Here is a 16,051-nt window from a genome sequence, read left to right as displayed (position 1 = left end):
GACAAATAACAGCACTACACTACTTTATATCTTTCCAAGGTTCTCCTTGATTGGACGATCAAATCGCCTGAATCTCAAATAGCTGCGAGGTCTTGAAGACTTCTTACTAGCACAATGTTAAATTATTGTAAGTAGCCAAAAGAGAAAACAATTTAGAGATCTTCTATAGGTCAATTCTTTTTCCATTACATCCTCAAGGTACGGACACAAAGACCTTGCATTTGAACTTGGTGCCAACGGACATCTCTCTCGCATTCCTTCAGCATTGGTGACTATGTCTAACAAATACACAGCCCTCTACTACTGGAGAGGTTGCAGTAATACATTTTTTCGCCTCTCTTTTCACCCTTGCAAACTCGGCTCTCGCCTTGCAAACCAAGTACCGACGTCTCGAGCAACGTCAAGGGCAGAATTCTTTTCTCCAAATTTAAGAGTAAGGACCACATATGTTGAGAGAAAAAAAAACTTACGATCAGACCTGCATTTTCTTCGTTCTGATATATTTACTGGCATAATTTATTTCTTATACTTTTTAATGGTCAGAGAGTGAAATTTTTTATAACAAATCATGAAGCAACTATTTATAAAATGTTTATTGAATAGCATCAAGAACGACTGTTGCAAGAATAAAATAAAGGAGCAAAAAAATGAGAAAGCAATTTCTTAAGATATTTTACGAATGTGCTTATGCAGCAGTACTTGAGGTCTATTTGGTGAAAGTCAAGTCTTAAGAATAATTTGAATCATGCATTCTTAATTTTTTTTATAAAATATATAAAACATTTCTATGTGTTATTTTTATGTGACATTTATTCGTAAAATTTTCACATTTTATCATCAAGAACAGCTGTTGTACTGGAAAAAAAAATGCCAAGTGATGATGAAATACTAAGATATTTTCAGATGTACTTATTCAGCAGTACTTGAGGTCTACTTCTTAAAGTGCAAGTCGTAAAAATAATTTAAATCAGCTTGTTTAAACCATGCATTCTTGAACGAAAATGCTATATGAAATATGTAAGACATTCTTAATTGCTTTAATTTTTTAGCAGATCATAAATCAATTTTTTGTAAAGTTTTTAGAGTATATCATCACGAACAACTGTTGCTGGGGTAAAAGAATACAAAGATAGGATGAAACGTTTTTCACGATTTTTTACGGATGTGCTTACGTTGTAGCACTCGAGATCTATTTGATAAAGTTTAAGCCTTAAGACTAGTTATAATCAGCTTGCTTAATCATGCATTTTTTTTTTTAAAAATCTACATAAAATAAGATATTTCTAAATGGCAAATAAGAAATCATAATCAAATATTTGTAAAATGTTCACGGTATATAATCAAAAACAGGTATTGTAAGGAAAAAAAATTGCAAAGAAATGATGAAACATTTTTTAAAGATACATTACGGATGTGCTTACGCAGCAGTGCTTGAGGTTTATTTCAAGGCGCTAAAGTTCTTTATAGAGCTATTTCCAAGATTTCATGACGTATTCTACCTTTTTCACGGTTAGGGGGAAATAGAGCTTTCAAATCTTTTTTCACGTCTCACTTCCTTCATAAATAGGTCTTCAAATCGAAAAAGCCAAAAAAGATCCGTTAATAGCGATCTCAAATAAAAGGGTCCATCCCTACTTCCTTTCTCTATTACCGTTACTAGGTCTATATATCTATATCCACATATATTCTATTGAAACCTTAAGCTGTATAATCCTCAGAGATTTTCATCATCACTCAATAATACTTTAGGAATAAAAAAAAATATAACTTTGAGAAAAGACAAAAATAAAATATATCTAAAAAAATGTAGCAATGGAATTTCATTGCGATTCTTACAAAAATAAGTAATAAAAAAAGCTACTTTATTTCTTCCTCTTCAGTTTGGAGAAGATTACTTTAAAACAAATGCGGTCTTATGAAGGGCTCATGAAGGGAGTGGACAGGAGCATTGCGCATAAAAAATTCCAATACTAGTTCATTTTCTCTGTTTTTTTGTACCTCCTCAATATAAATCAGGGGATGATTTATCACGTACGGAAACAGGAAAGAACTATCGAGAGATTTTTACCCCATTTTTTTAGTGGGAAAGGACCTTTTCCATAAATCGTAACGAGCTATATGAATGCATATATATTCCACTCCGTGTTTTTCTTTCTCCTTCTTCTGAAGCTTTATTTCGGTTTTGTAAGAGTTAATGGATTTGAAAGCAGAATTTGATTTGGACTTTTTAAGTTTTGAAATTTGGAATAAAAGGAAAAAAGTGCTAAAAGCACTAAGACGTGATCGAACTTCACATGTTGATGAAAGTTAAATTAAAATTGGAGTTAATATGTGAAATTCTAGTTTAAACATGTTTGGTTAAATGCAGAATGTTTCGCTAAATTCTGCATGAAATCAAGCGTAATCAACAATAAAAATGTCTGTAATCAAACAAAAGTTAAATTATTGAAACAGCTGGGATAAACAAGGAGTAATTTTTAGAGATTTACTTTTAATATATTCAGTTGCATTAACATTCGACAATACATCAATGTCATAATGACTAAGTCTTAGAAAAAAAGAATAATAGTTTGTTAGTTTTAGTTTTGTTAGAATACAAATATGTTTTTTTTATTATATAATATCATCAAAGATTAACATCGATTCAATTAAAATGGGAAAAAAACAATATAATTCGCTAGAAAAATTGCATTTAAAAGAAATCAGCCATTCAAAATTTATTTTCTCAGAAACTATTCGACAGATTTCTTTCAAACTTTGTACCAAACAAATTTACGTTCATTAAAGTAATTAGAAAACTTAAGCACTTTACTCTTCAAGCCTAAAACAATAAAAAAAATAATAAATAATTGTTAAAAACTAATTATTGCATAAAATTATGTTTGAAAAGCGAATTTTACAATTGTGTGCACAACTTTTTTTAAGACGCTTGAAGAGTTCATTCGATATGACGAAATACGCAGCAAGTAAAATTAAAAACAAGGGTTCTAAGATTTTGAACGTTTTCTTGACCATACTGGGACCATATTTTCCGGATTGCGGTTACCCCCTAGATTTTGGGGATCAGAAATACTAATCTATCGGAAAAAAGTGCGTTTATTCATAGGAAGATATTTGATTACGTTTTTTTGAAATATAGTCTCTACTAACTAAATAACTTATTTGAAGTCACCCTAGATAGATCCTAGTACGTAAAAATCTGATCACTAGATCAAAAGTTATTTAGAGTGCTTCGTGCATTTTATTGCACACTGTACACTGAGCAATAGCCAGCATATTCTTGCGAGACTATTATCCTCGTTAATCTAGATATTTTTTGAAACGACTTTTGGCACACCAGCATACAGTATCGTACATATACTTCATGAGAAGTATTGATCAGTAAAACGTCATTTGGAGAAAAATATTTCAATCACACTGCCTTGTATATGTGTGCACGTTATTCCGATATCTCATATTTTTGCCCCGTATATGTTCACTGCGTGTTAGCTTAAGTGTTGGTCCTCTAATAATACATAATTTCTTGTCAAAAATACTTCTTTATCACAAGATTTTGAGAGCATAGAAAAAAATTCTGGATCAAATTATGTTATAAAGTACCGGTACTTTGGGTGAATCATCCGTAAAGTTCATTTTACTCTTAAATCAGATAGTTCATTTTACGTTGAAATAATTTTTAGCGTGAAGTATTATACTACAATTTTTACAATAATGTGTATTTGGTTAGAGTAATTCAGTGCGTTTACGGTAATTAATACCATAAAAACTACGGTATGTAAAATTTTTTGTTCCGGTAAAAAGGGATTTTCGACAAAAAGTATCAACACCCTGAAGGCCGGTACTTTTTGCAGTTATCTGGAATGTAAGTGTAGTGATTCAGTGACTTTTCGGTAACTATTACTGTAAAAATACAGTATATAATATTTTTTATTACTGTATATATAATAATTTTGATGTTCCTAGCATGTAAAAATGAATCTTACGGTCAAATGTAACGGCAACTTGAGAACTCGTAATGTTTACCGTAATTTGGTCCAAAACTTTCTACAGTGTAACTTTTATACATACATCATATCATTTTTAAGTCAGTTACAGAACATGGAATTAAGAGCAATATTTCTTGTATTAGTGTTAATTATTCATATTCTGAACCAACGCCTTTCTAGTTCAAAACTTTATTACCCAAATATATATTTGTGCTCTTAAAACACGTTGTTGGTTAAATTGGCTTCCTACCATTTGAAGTCGATTCTCTTATGAAAGCTATCATTATCACTTCACCTATCCAAAAAGAAGGCGATAACAATAAACCTTTACTTAATTTGAAATTACTATTGGGTTGCATATGTCTATAGCAAAATAGAGATTCAGGCATAACATTAAGCTATGAGAAATAGGACCAGTACTGCGATGGTAATACGAAGGAGTTAGAAATAAATGTGAGTTTTTTGGCTGAAAAACGTTTTAAATGTGAATTTCTGCATTAACTAATTAGTATATTTTACTTTGTATACAAGTGTGCGAAAGTCTAATAAATAAATTCGCATTTTCTTACCGAATTTAAAACTGTGAATGGAAACTGATTAAATTTTAGCTCTTATAATAAATGCGAGCTAAACAATTATCAGAACTATTAGATATTTGATATTTGCAGAACTGTAGTTTATAACATGTAGGTAATTATTAATATTTTTGAAATTTAAGAGAACAGATAAATACATTTTGCGATACAAAAATATAAATTTTTTGTTCTCCAAGAATTTATGAAAAAGATTTTATCTATGAATGAATAATTAAAAAAAAAACTTTTTAAAACGACGCGAAAAAAAATGTTACGTCATATTTTCATTAACCATTCAAATTATTATTATTATTACAGTTTTTGACGTCATTAGAAAGTAATGCAAACAAATTCTAATGTCATTTTTTTCAATTAATTAAGTTTAATAAAGTAATACTTTTTTTTAAGTACTTCTATCCTACTTTTTTAAAATTCAAACATTTTTTAGTATTATCCATCAAACAAAAATCTTCAATTAGATATTTTTTGCTAGTTGAGAAATATATTTGTGCTATACAATTAAAATACATTTGCCCTAAAGCAAAGCTTACTAAGCAAAATAATATCAAGCATATTATAGAATTTTAAAGAATGCATAATAAGAGCTTCAGAATACAGTAAACTACCTTATAGGAAATTTAAAAACTATCTTTAAAAAATTTGAATTAACCCTCTAGGTGTATTGAGACATTGATAAAATAAATGAATAAAATATTAAATTTGAATTAAAAACTACTCAAAATTTGATTTTCAGTTATAAATTGACGAATTTGATAAAACACTTTCAATAACGTAACATTATTATTATTGTGAATTTAGCTGGAGAAAATTAAAAATAACGTTGAGCATTTAGGATGTAAAATAATCTTTTCTCTCAGGGAATACCAACAAATTAGTTTTTTTTTAAAAATCTGAATAATGTAGAATCCTAGTTATTATGATTTAAAAATATCATTGTTCCATGTATGTTTTTATATTTCGAATAATCATAAACTATAAAACAAATGATTTGCTTGTGTACATCAAGTTTTGCAATTTAGCAGATATATACGATCTTCAAAGGTGACAGCAATGGAAGATAATGTTAGACATTTCAAATAAAGAGACCAATGTGAGACACTCTTCTTTATTAAAATAAAAAAAAATAAAATGCCTCAGTCCGAGAGGTCGTGAGATATATATATATATATATATATATATATATATATATATATATATATATATATATGTAACATATATATATATATATATGTAACCATTTTCCAAGAAACAATAAGAAAACAAAATACCGGGCTAGCTCTGAAATTATTTATTTATATAGTTACTAGCAGAGCACAGAAAACAGTTACAAATTACTAAAAAACATATTAACAAAACGAAACTCACATAACACTAAACGGAAAGATTATTTTGGAGATGTTCTCCAATCGGTTGCCGCAGTTCAAGTCAAAAGTTTCGCCACAAGATGGCGTGGTGGTAATTCAGTTTTAAAGTTAGTATAGTTCTGTTACAACCTCCCTCTCTGACTTCTTAGACATCTCGGCAAGGAGTCAGGATCATTCTTATGTCTATTTGGTGCAGAAGGTGGAGATGTAGTTGGAATCCGTGTAACTACTTGAACATCTTGTATACGCTTTGGACGTCCTCTTTTCCTCAAGGGAACCACTGGAGTTATCTGATGTGCAACACGAAACTTATTCTGTTCTTGAAATGGGGTTAGGGCTGATACATGATATTTGCCGAGAATTTTATCTGGTTCATTGGGATCAGCAATATCGAACGTTGTCGGAGATTTTATGGCAACAATGACGTAAGGACCATCTCTCTTTGGCATGAATTTACTTGTTTTCTTTAGATGACCCTTGCTTACCGGGTGGAGGCTAACCCAAACTTTGTCTCCAAGGTTGAATATAGGATTTTCTCGGCGGCTCATATCAGCATATTTCTTTTGTTTATCTTGATGTTTCTCAACTCTCTCCTGAACTTGGTGTACAGTTCTGGCAAAGCGTTTCAAATAAGGAGTTATTTCCGGAACGAAATTATCATTCTCAATAACTGCTTTTATGTCATGTTTAACATCATCAAGTGTTCGTAATTCTCGTGCAAATTGGAGAAAGGCGGCAGATTGTCCTGTTGATTCACATTTGGCTGTGTTTAAAGAAAACCTTATGAATGGCAACTTTTCTTTCCATGATTGATGGTCATTACCAACAAGTATGGCCAAACGAGTTTTTAAGTCTCTGTTCTTTCTTTCAACAGGGTTAGACTGAGGATGATAGACAGGAGTCAGACATTGGTCTATATTCAGGATATAGCATAGCTGTTGCATGACCGCACTTGTAAACTGAGCACCGTTGTCACTTATTATTTTTCTGGGTAGCCCAAATCGAAGTAAGACTTCTTCCATGAGAGTTGTGGCACACTCTCTGGCTGTTGCTTCCCTTAACGCAAATAGTTCTGTCCACTTTGTAGCACAGTCCTGGACAATAAAAATCCATTTCTCACCAGTTGGTGCTTCCGGAAGAGGACCGAAGAGGTCAATTGACAGGGTCTCAAAGCGTTGAGCATAAACAGGAGTTTGAAGTAACCCAGAAGGCTTTTGATTAGATGGTTTATAGCGACAGCACTCAATACAACTTTTAACATATTCTGCTATATCTTTTCTCATTCCAACCCAGTAGTATCTTTTTGAGACACGATGAAATGTTCCTTCAGATCCAAAGTGACCTGACATTGGAGAATCGTGATATTCTTTAAGGATTCCTGTTTTCCTTTGTTGGGGTATGACCAGTTGCGCCTCTTCTTCGTCTGAATCTGGAGAGTACTGGTATAGCACTCCTCTGTTCATGATATAACCACGGCCAGTCCAGGTGGCAAAGTCTATTGGTTTCTCAGGTTTCTCAAAAGCTTCAATGATCTTCCGAAGTTCATCATCTTCTAGCTGTGATTGACGTAATTGAGCAGGAGTAGCAGTGGGGATTTCAATTGATACAGCACAGATTTGGCAGGAATCTGTACTTGAATGTTCACAAATGGGTCGAGAAAGCAAGTCAGCAATAAAGTTGGAACGTCCGGGAATGTAATTAATTGTCAGGTTGTAAGATTGGATTAGTAACGCCCATCTTGCAAGTCTACCGGTCGGTGACTTAAGCGTCATCAACCACTTCAATGGTTGGTGGTCAGAAGTGATTGTGATGGACTGGCTTTCAACGTACCCTCTAAACTTGTTAAGTGCCCACACTACTGCTAGTGCTTCTTTCTCTATAGTAGAATAGTTTCGTTCTGAAGAGGTCAGCAATCGACTGGCATATTCTATTGGATGTTCTTCATTCTTCTCCCCTTGAAGGAACACTGCTCCAATAGCTACATTGCTAGCATCTGTCCGAATAACGAAAGGCTTTGTACCATCAGCTTGCTTAAGAATAGGAGGGCTTGTTAATTTCATTTTTAGATCCAGGAAGGCATTTTCTTGTTCGGCTTTCCACTTCCACAATGCTTTCTTCTTTGTTAGATCAGTCAGGGGTTTAGCTATTTGCGAGAAATTTGGAATATAACGCCGATACCAGGAGCATGTCTGTACAAACGACTGCACCTGTTTGACAGTCTTTGGAGATGGCATGTCTGCAATGGCAGCAGTCTTCTGAGTATCGACAGATATACCCTCTTTGGTTATGTAATGGCCTAAATATTTAACTTTTTCACAACAGAAGTGGCACTTTTCTCGATTAGCATTCAACTTAAACAACGTCAACCGTTTGAAAACTTGCTCTAAGTCTGATATATGTTTCTCAAATGTAGGAGACAGCACGATGATGTCATCCAGAAACGATAGAGCAAAGACGTCATCCAATCCGGAACGGAACCTATCCATTAGTCTTGAAAAGGTGGCCGGAGCATTTCTTAAGCCAAAGGGCATTCGGTTGAATTTATATATGCCAAAAGGGCATACAAAGGCAGTCTTATGCTGGTCTTCTTTAGCCACTTCTACCTGATAATAGCCTGACCTGAGGTCAATAGTTGACATATATGGGGTAGGTTTCGCTTCATTCAACAAATCGTCTATGCGTGGCATAGGATACGTGTCGGGAACAGTCCGAGCATTCAGTTTGCGATAATCGATGCAAAGTCGCATTTTCCCAGTAGACTTGGGAATCAAAACAACAGGAGAGGCATATGGGCTTTCACATTCTTCTATAATGCCTTGTTCCAAGAGGGAATCGAGCTCCTGTTTTAACAGCTCTTTCTTACTTGGGCTCATTCTATAAGGAGGTACGGAACTTGGAGGACTGTTTCCTGTGTTAATATGATGTTCGATGAATGGTGTAGTTTCTCCCCCTACTTCAAAGACACTCTGGTATTTCTTAAGTAATACATCAATTTCCAACCGTTGCGAGGGAGTCAATTGTTGCCCTTCATTTTCGCGAAGTTGGCATTTGTTTACTACAATCGAAGTTTCTGACTGTTCTTTATGTTGATGGGGCTTCACAAAACTATATTTTCTTCGAGGATCATCTGAAAAACTCTACTTGTTTTCAAAAAGGTTGAGCACAACTTTAGCCTTTTGAAGAAAGTCTATACCTAGGAGAGTGGAGTTGTTTTTAGCACCAGGCAGAATTATTAATGAATTTCTGAACTCTCTACCTTCTAAACGGATACTTTGTTCAGTGCGAAGTACCTCTTTTTCCGATTCCAAACCATCGGCAAAAGACACCTGCAGTGTCGTTTTTTCAAATACTACATTCTGTTGCTGCAGAACTTGGTAGAGTGATTCACTTGCAATGGAATGACTTGCCCCACTATCAGCGAAGGCAGTACCGGACACACCTCCAATACTAATAGGCAATACAGCCGTTCGGTTAGCACATGATCGGATTTGCACAGTTCCAAAATTAGAAGAATTTACATGCCTCGAAGGATTACAATCTGGACATTTAGCCTTGGTAAAACCTGATTTACCACATCCATAACATACCAAAGAACGGTTTTCTTGTCTTCGCTGCTCCCCATGACTTGAAAAAGTCTTATTGTTTCTATGAATATCACTGTGGTGATAGTCTGTTCTACTTCTGGGTGTATAATTTTGCTTGGGAGAATAATTCCGCCTTGCAGAGGCTTGAACTTTACGATTCTTGTTCTGAAAACGTACTGCTTCGTAATCATCTAGTGTCTGCATCAAGTCGCTCGAACTTTTCATCGCACCCCAAGAATCAACGAAATGTTCTTTAACATCATTACTCACTCTTCTTTTAAGTTGGTCCGTAAGCATCAGATCTTTGAGGGATTCAAAGTCAGTAACATCTAGGCTATGTAGCCATTCTTCCAAATAATTATTTAATTGATATCCAAAGTCTTTCCATAAAGTCCCAGGCAGTCTCTGGTGAGTGGTGAATTTAATTCGAAAAGATTCAGCGTTCAATTTAAATCTCTGGAGCAGGATTTTCTTTATGTACGGATAGTCTTCCAACTTGTCTTTTGGTTCACGTAAAATAATTTGTGAAATTTCTAAAGGCAGGAGGGGTAGAAGGTGAGTTAGGTAGTCTGCTTCATTTACCTTCAATTTTTGACATTGTCTTTCGAAAATTTGCAGGTAGCCTGCAATATCAGAAGTTTCTTTAAACTTGGGAATTAGATGTTGTATATTTATTTCAGCAGTTGCTTTTGAAGCAAATGTGCCAAAAGTAGGGTTTGAGCTAGCAGCCGCCAAGTTTAACTTCAAGCGTTCGATCTCTAACAACTGTTCACTCTCTTGTCTTTTACGCTCCTCTAATTTTTTGTTATCACTTTCTGTTTGATGTCTAGTTTCTATTATAGTATCAAGAAGGGTTTTAGTGAATTCTTCATCGTAAGTGTCAGATTTTAGGATAAGTTCCTTTAAATCAATAATGCGCATGGTATCACTTACCTCCAAGCCCAATTCGATGGATAAAGTTTTTAAATCATCTTTACGGGCCTTGGCTAAGTAAGTCATTGATATTTGTGGAGTCAGGGGGGAGGGAAAACGATGCAATATATATTTTAATCGTTCAGATATTGTTTTTCTATTATTCAGTTTTTAGTCCTTGCAGGTAATCTCTTTCACAAAATGTGTTTTTTTTTTGTAAATTTACCCAATCAAATAATAAAATACCTTTTTTCAAAAATATGAAATAATAATAACCCCTACAATTGTAACATTGAAATCACAACTACTTTGTAAATATAACATGTGAAACAACTACATAATAATAAAACAAACCAATATTTTCAAAAGAGAGGAAAACTGGCAAAACTGATAAATTTTCAAAATCAACTTCAGTATGCACACATAGAAATTACCTCTTTAAATGCAAATTATTTGCATATTTGCAAGCTTCAATGTGTTTTACTTATTTTTTCTTTTTTTAAATATTTTAATTTTTAACATTAAACATGAGCACTTACAACGCTTTTCTTTACTTAAAAAACACGCAAAAGAAATTTAACGCCTTTAAAATAATACAAATATTTATAAAAATAATATCATTTTATACACCTACAGTAATGTAACTCAAGATATCAGTCACTTTTAACTCTATTACTATTTAAAGCACTTATCAACAAAGCAAAAGTAAATTAACATTCCCAAATCAAAACAAGCGGATATCATTAATTTTAACCCAATATCATTCCTTATGTTAACTTACATACAAATCACTAAAAAAATTATAACGAATAAAGCACACTTTATATTTATCTTTCATCAAATTAATGAGAATTACTTCATGACTAAATCAATTCCATAAATTATTATCATCAAAACCATTAAGTATTAAGAATGTGCTCAAAATATAAGTCTGGCTTGAAAATCAAAAAATAACATCTGCGCCAGAATAAGTGTATATCTTATTTCAATAACAGAATGAAATGTAAACTTTGGACATAAAATATTTCTCTTCACCACATCTAATTACTTTTTAAAACATGTATGACTAATAAGTAATAAAACTTTCCCGTGATTAGCTATCTACTGATTTATCGCAGCTACTTAAGGAGTGACCTTCAACTTAATATTTAACAGAGCTGCTTGCTCTTATTATAAAAGATTAACTAAGTTTCAATGAATAAATTGTATTTTCACTCAAAACACTTAAATATTCTCACTTAAATTCCATATAAGAAATGATATATATTAAGCAACATTTTTACGTTCACAACACATATATTGAAACAGTAACTTAAGTTTCTCTACGCAGTTAGAAATATTTACCATTCACACAACGTAACTAAAATATTGCTCAATAACACAAGAATTTACAATTTGGCACTTGAATATAAAAAGATTTGATGAAACTATCTCAGTCTAAGAGAGAATTAAGAGAGAATTTTCTGATTAAATTTCTCTCTAGGTTATTTGTAGTCGACTCTAAACAACATTTTAAGACTCTAAGTCTTGAAATGCTGCCACATTCTTATAATATAATTTTAAAAATATTTAGGTATAAATTTTTTGTCCCTAGATATAAAAATTTTTAATAACTGAACAATTCATGAAGTATACAGTCTATTAACTTTGAGAATCAAATCTTATCAAATGTTAAAAATAAAAAAAAAGTTAAAAAAAAGTAAAAAAACTAGCGAGTTTTTCAATTTGCATACATATTTTTTTTTCATTGTCAGTTAAGTTGTTCACAAAAATTTTATTAAATAGGCCATAATCTTTAGTTATTGAAACACTAATATTAATTTGCAAAGTGCATAATATAACATAGAAATAATATTACGCATTCTAAAAAATCTTAAAAAATATTAAAATTATTATAAATTTTTAAAATTAATTATAAATGATTAGACATTTTAAATTTAAAGAAATATCTACAAGGTTTAAGTGTTTAAATATAACATTAGACTATCAATTTTAACTTTAGTGTTAATTTTAACGATAGACTTAATACAATAAAACGTTATTACTATTTTATAATACTTTGTGTCAAATAGAAGCTAAAAATGTTTTAAAAATACGCAGACTTAAATAGTGTATAAATAGTCTCTAAGCACAATATATGATTCCGGAAACCCAAGGTTTATAATGTCATTTGTGTGAATAATCATTTTTTTATTTATTTTTTTGTAATAGTAAAGTATTGCTTGCGAATGCAGCAATTAAAATAAGCAAAATATTTAACAAGTTGTTTTTCAGCAATAGTTTATAAATTAAGAATGTAGAAATTAAGAATGAACAAGTAATAAATGTGCTCGCAAATAAAATGCTATCTACGAAACTTAAGTATTTGCAAGCTTTTTCCACATATGTAGCATCAAATAAAAATTAATTTTCAGTTAAAATGCATAGAATGCAAGCTAATGAGACTATTGTTAATCTTATTAAAATATATTTGTTCAATTATTTTCCTGATTTTACTTAACGCAATCTGAAAAAAATATTTTATTTTTTGTACAGTGGGTAATAGTCAACGTATTCATTTTAGAGCCCTTTCCTTTTATAGCCCCATGTTCCTTATAAATACTGATTTCAAATAAAACAAAATGGGAGATTTAATTTCTGATGTAATTGAACTTTAAACATATAGCTGCGTATTAAAAAAATACAGTTAAAAATAGTTTCTCCTGTTTAATATCTCCTTCAATATATTTGCTGTACATTAATATAATACTTAAATAATTCAAAATTTAATAAATGAAGCGCAAAAAATTAATGAATTATTTACACAAAATTACTGAATCGAGAAGAGAAAAGTATAAAAATTGAAAAAATTGTTTTAAACTAAACAGTTTTCTTTCAGGTCAATATATATAATAATATAAAGACAAAAAGGATAAAAGAAAAGAGAGATTAAAGAATTAACTAAGAAAATTAAGATAGATATTTATCTTGCACCTTTTACATGTTGCATTACATTTTCGCTACTGACCCATTAATTTGATAATTTACATCAATAATATATTAAAATTTTGTTTTAAAATAAGAACATGCCTTTGCACAACATTTCTTTTAATCTCTGATTGTACTGGGTCCAAAGTTCTACTAAATAGTATAACAAAAGAGCGGGATGTTTCAATTTCCTGGTGTACTCATTTTTCCTACTTATTCTGTTAGTGTAGATAAAGAGTTGATAACAGATCATTAATTCACGCTTTTACTCCAGCCCGCATCCCTTTCTGATCATCCGCATCTTTTCTAGTGAGAGTTTTTGTTCCTCGATGAGATCTAAAGAGCCAAGAGAGAAAGAGGGTAACTCTCTTTTCTCGCTCTTTCTCGGGCAACTCGCTACCCCGTATACCCTCCTATACCCCTCGGTGCAACATTATCGAGCCAGCCGGCAGAGGCAGCCAGCAGTACTGTGTCAGGGCCTGCGCGTTAGCGAGAAAAGGGAAAAGGCCCTTTTTCACCACCCCCCTACAATCTGTCCGCCACGGTGGAGGCACCAGACCAGCGCCGCATCTGCAGTGGTGCTATGCTCTAAACTTCTTTACTGTAGTTTTTTAAGTTTTTCAACCCCTTTCAGTGAGCGGAAAGTGGAACAGAAGAATAAAGCCAAACTGCAACCCGAATTTTGGCGATAAAAAAATTTGATTTTGAAATTGCCAAATATAAAATATCTGGATTCGTCATCTTTCATAAAACGACATGGTTTTATGGGATTGTACTATTATTCACAATCGTATATCGCGTTTTTCAAGGTTGAAAACGGATTAAAATAAAATTCTTTCCTGATATCGAAAGAGAAAATCTTGTGTTTTCTAAAACAACAATTAATTTAATTGTTGTCAAGGTCTTGATATTTAGTGACATCTTAAAGTTGTTGTTTTTCCACTATAGATTAGAATCCGGTTGATTTTGAATTGAAACTTTTGGAAATAATTTTCTTTTGTGGTGAGAAATTTCTAATTCATGATGAAGAAATTTTACCCCAGTCAGTGCTGTTTCAAGAAAGGGGTGTTTATTACCCCAGTAATTTTTGCATGGATCATTATAGGACTATTTATAAATTTTAGACCAGTTCATCTTGAAAACTCAACAGAAAAAGGTAAGGTAAAATTCGCTGTTTATGCACAATTTGTTCTGTTCTTTTTAATAATTAATAATTTGTATTGTAGATATAACTTAAATACTAGATATATAAAATTTGTTTTGTAAAAAATGAAAGAGATACGGTGTATTTATGTATATTTACTACTCAAAATTTATTTTAAATTGTTTGAAAATAACAATTTGAGTATTTTTACAATAATCCTCAAATAGTATTTGTCTTAAGTATTGGTTTATTTTCTATGATATTTATTTAATTTACTTAATAAATTTTCAGAAGAAAACAATACAATGTCTTAACATAAACATATTTATAAATTTTAAGGTTTCGCTTATAATTTTGTAATACAGTTTTATTAACAACAAGTCTTGGCTGAAAATAAATTCTAATTATTTCATTTGCGAAATTTTATTCAATGAAATAAAAATAGTTTGATCAAATGACACAAAAAACATTTATAAAATAATAAATGTATAGTTCACCAGACGTTAATAATATTTTTTTTGTTATTTACAATTTTGTTATTCTATTTTCCTCTTCTGAAAATTATAAATAAAATATAAAAATTAACTATACAGATTGTAATGAACTAAATTAAGTGTATAGCTCTATTATTGTTAATAAGGATATTTTTTGTTATTTATTCTATATTCTGTGCAAGTGCAGATTCAACTAACATGTATCATGATTTCTTTAAGCATAAAATATCGAAACTGAAATTGGTATATTTGCTTTTTGTTTTTTTATGGTTTGTTTTTTATATAACTTCTAAAAAAGTATTCAGTTATATTAAAATCAATATAACCTATTTTCATTCTCCTATATTATTTTTTTATTATTTTAAATACTTTCTTATTTATAGTTTAATTGGCTAACTTATGAATTGTTTTGTTCTTGCAAACTAAGTTTAATCGAAAGAAAGCAGTGAACTTGAAAACATTTGTCATATTAATTAAAGTAATTTTAGATTCTTTAAAATATTGATAGATCCATTGATTATTAATTGATTGAGTGCGAAACAGTATTGCAGAATAATTATGAAATAAATTATTTTCATAAAACAATTCTTCAAACATAATATAATTAATAAAATCTACTTTTACAGCTAAATGTATAACACAGCTCATTTTCACTTTCAACCGGGAGAAATAAATGATGGAGTAAATTATATCTTTTTAATGAATCAGATAAGAATTAAGCTTTAAAACTAACAATTTAGTTCACAAGTACAGAAACAAGTACGAGTTACAACGCATTATTTATGGGTCCATTAAATATAGATTGATTAAGTGTAAAAAATATATTATTAAAATAAAAATGAAACAAATTTGTGTTTAAAACAACACTCCGACAATAGTGTAATTGAGAGAATAAACATTTAAAGCAATATGTAATAAAGTATAACATAGTGCAATCTGACTTGCATCCGGGAAAAAGGAATGGTAGATTAAATTGTATATTTATAATAATTCAGATAAGAATT

The 16,051-nt window shown here is 31.1% G+C and overlaps 1 protein-coding gene across 1 annotated transcript in view; it reads left to right on the top strand.

Annotated features, from left to right (window-relative positions):
• Positions 1–13,740: 13,740 nt before the first annotated feature.
• The window catches only part of LOC107444985 (zwei Ig domain protein zig-8), a 210,158-nt gene continuing 207,847 nt past the window's right edge, over positions 13,741–16,051 (top strand). The window contains exon 1 of the mRNA XM_016059279.4: positions 13,741–14,565. Coding sequence (XP_015914765.1) covers positions 14,430–14,565 — 136 coding nt within the window. The 5' untranslated portion in view covers positions 13,741–14,429. The remainder of the gene's footprint in view (positions 14,566–16,051) is intronic.

This window comes from Parasteatoda tepidariorum, chromosome 8 (genome assembly GCF_982258835.1).
Source record: "Parasteatoda tepidariorum strain Cologne lab strain chromosome 8, Ptep-v5.0, whole genome shotgun sequence".
In the NCBI taxonomy this organism is placed as follows: domain Eukaryota; kingdom Metazoa; phylum Arthropoda; class Arachnida; order Araneae; family Theridiidae; genus Parasteatoda; species Parasteatoda tepidariorum.
The sequence above is the reverse complement of the archived record's forward strand: the minus strand, read 5'-3'. Positions and strand labels throughout refer to the sequence as shown.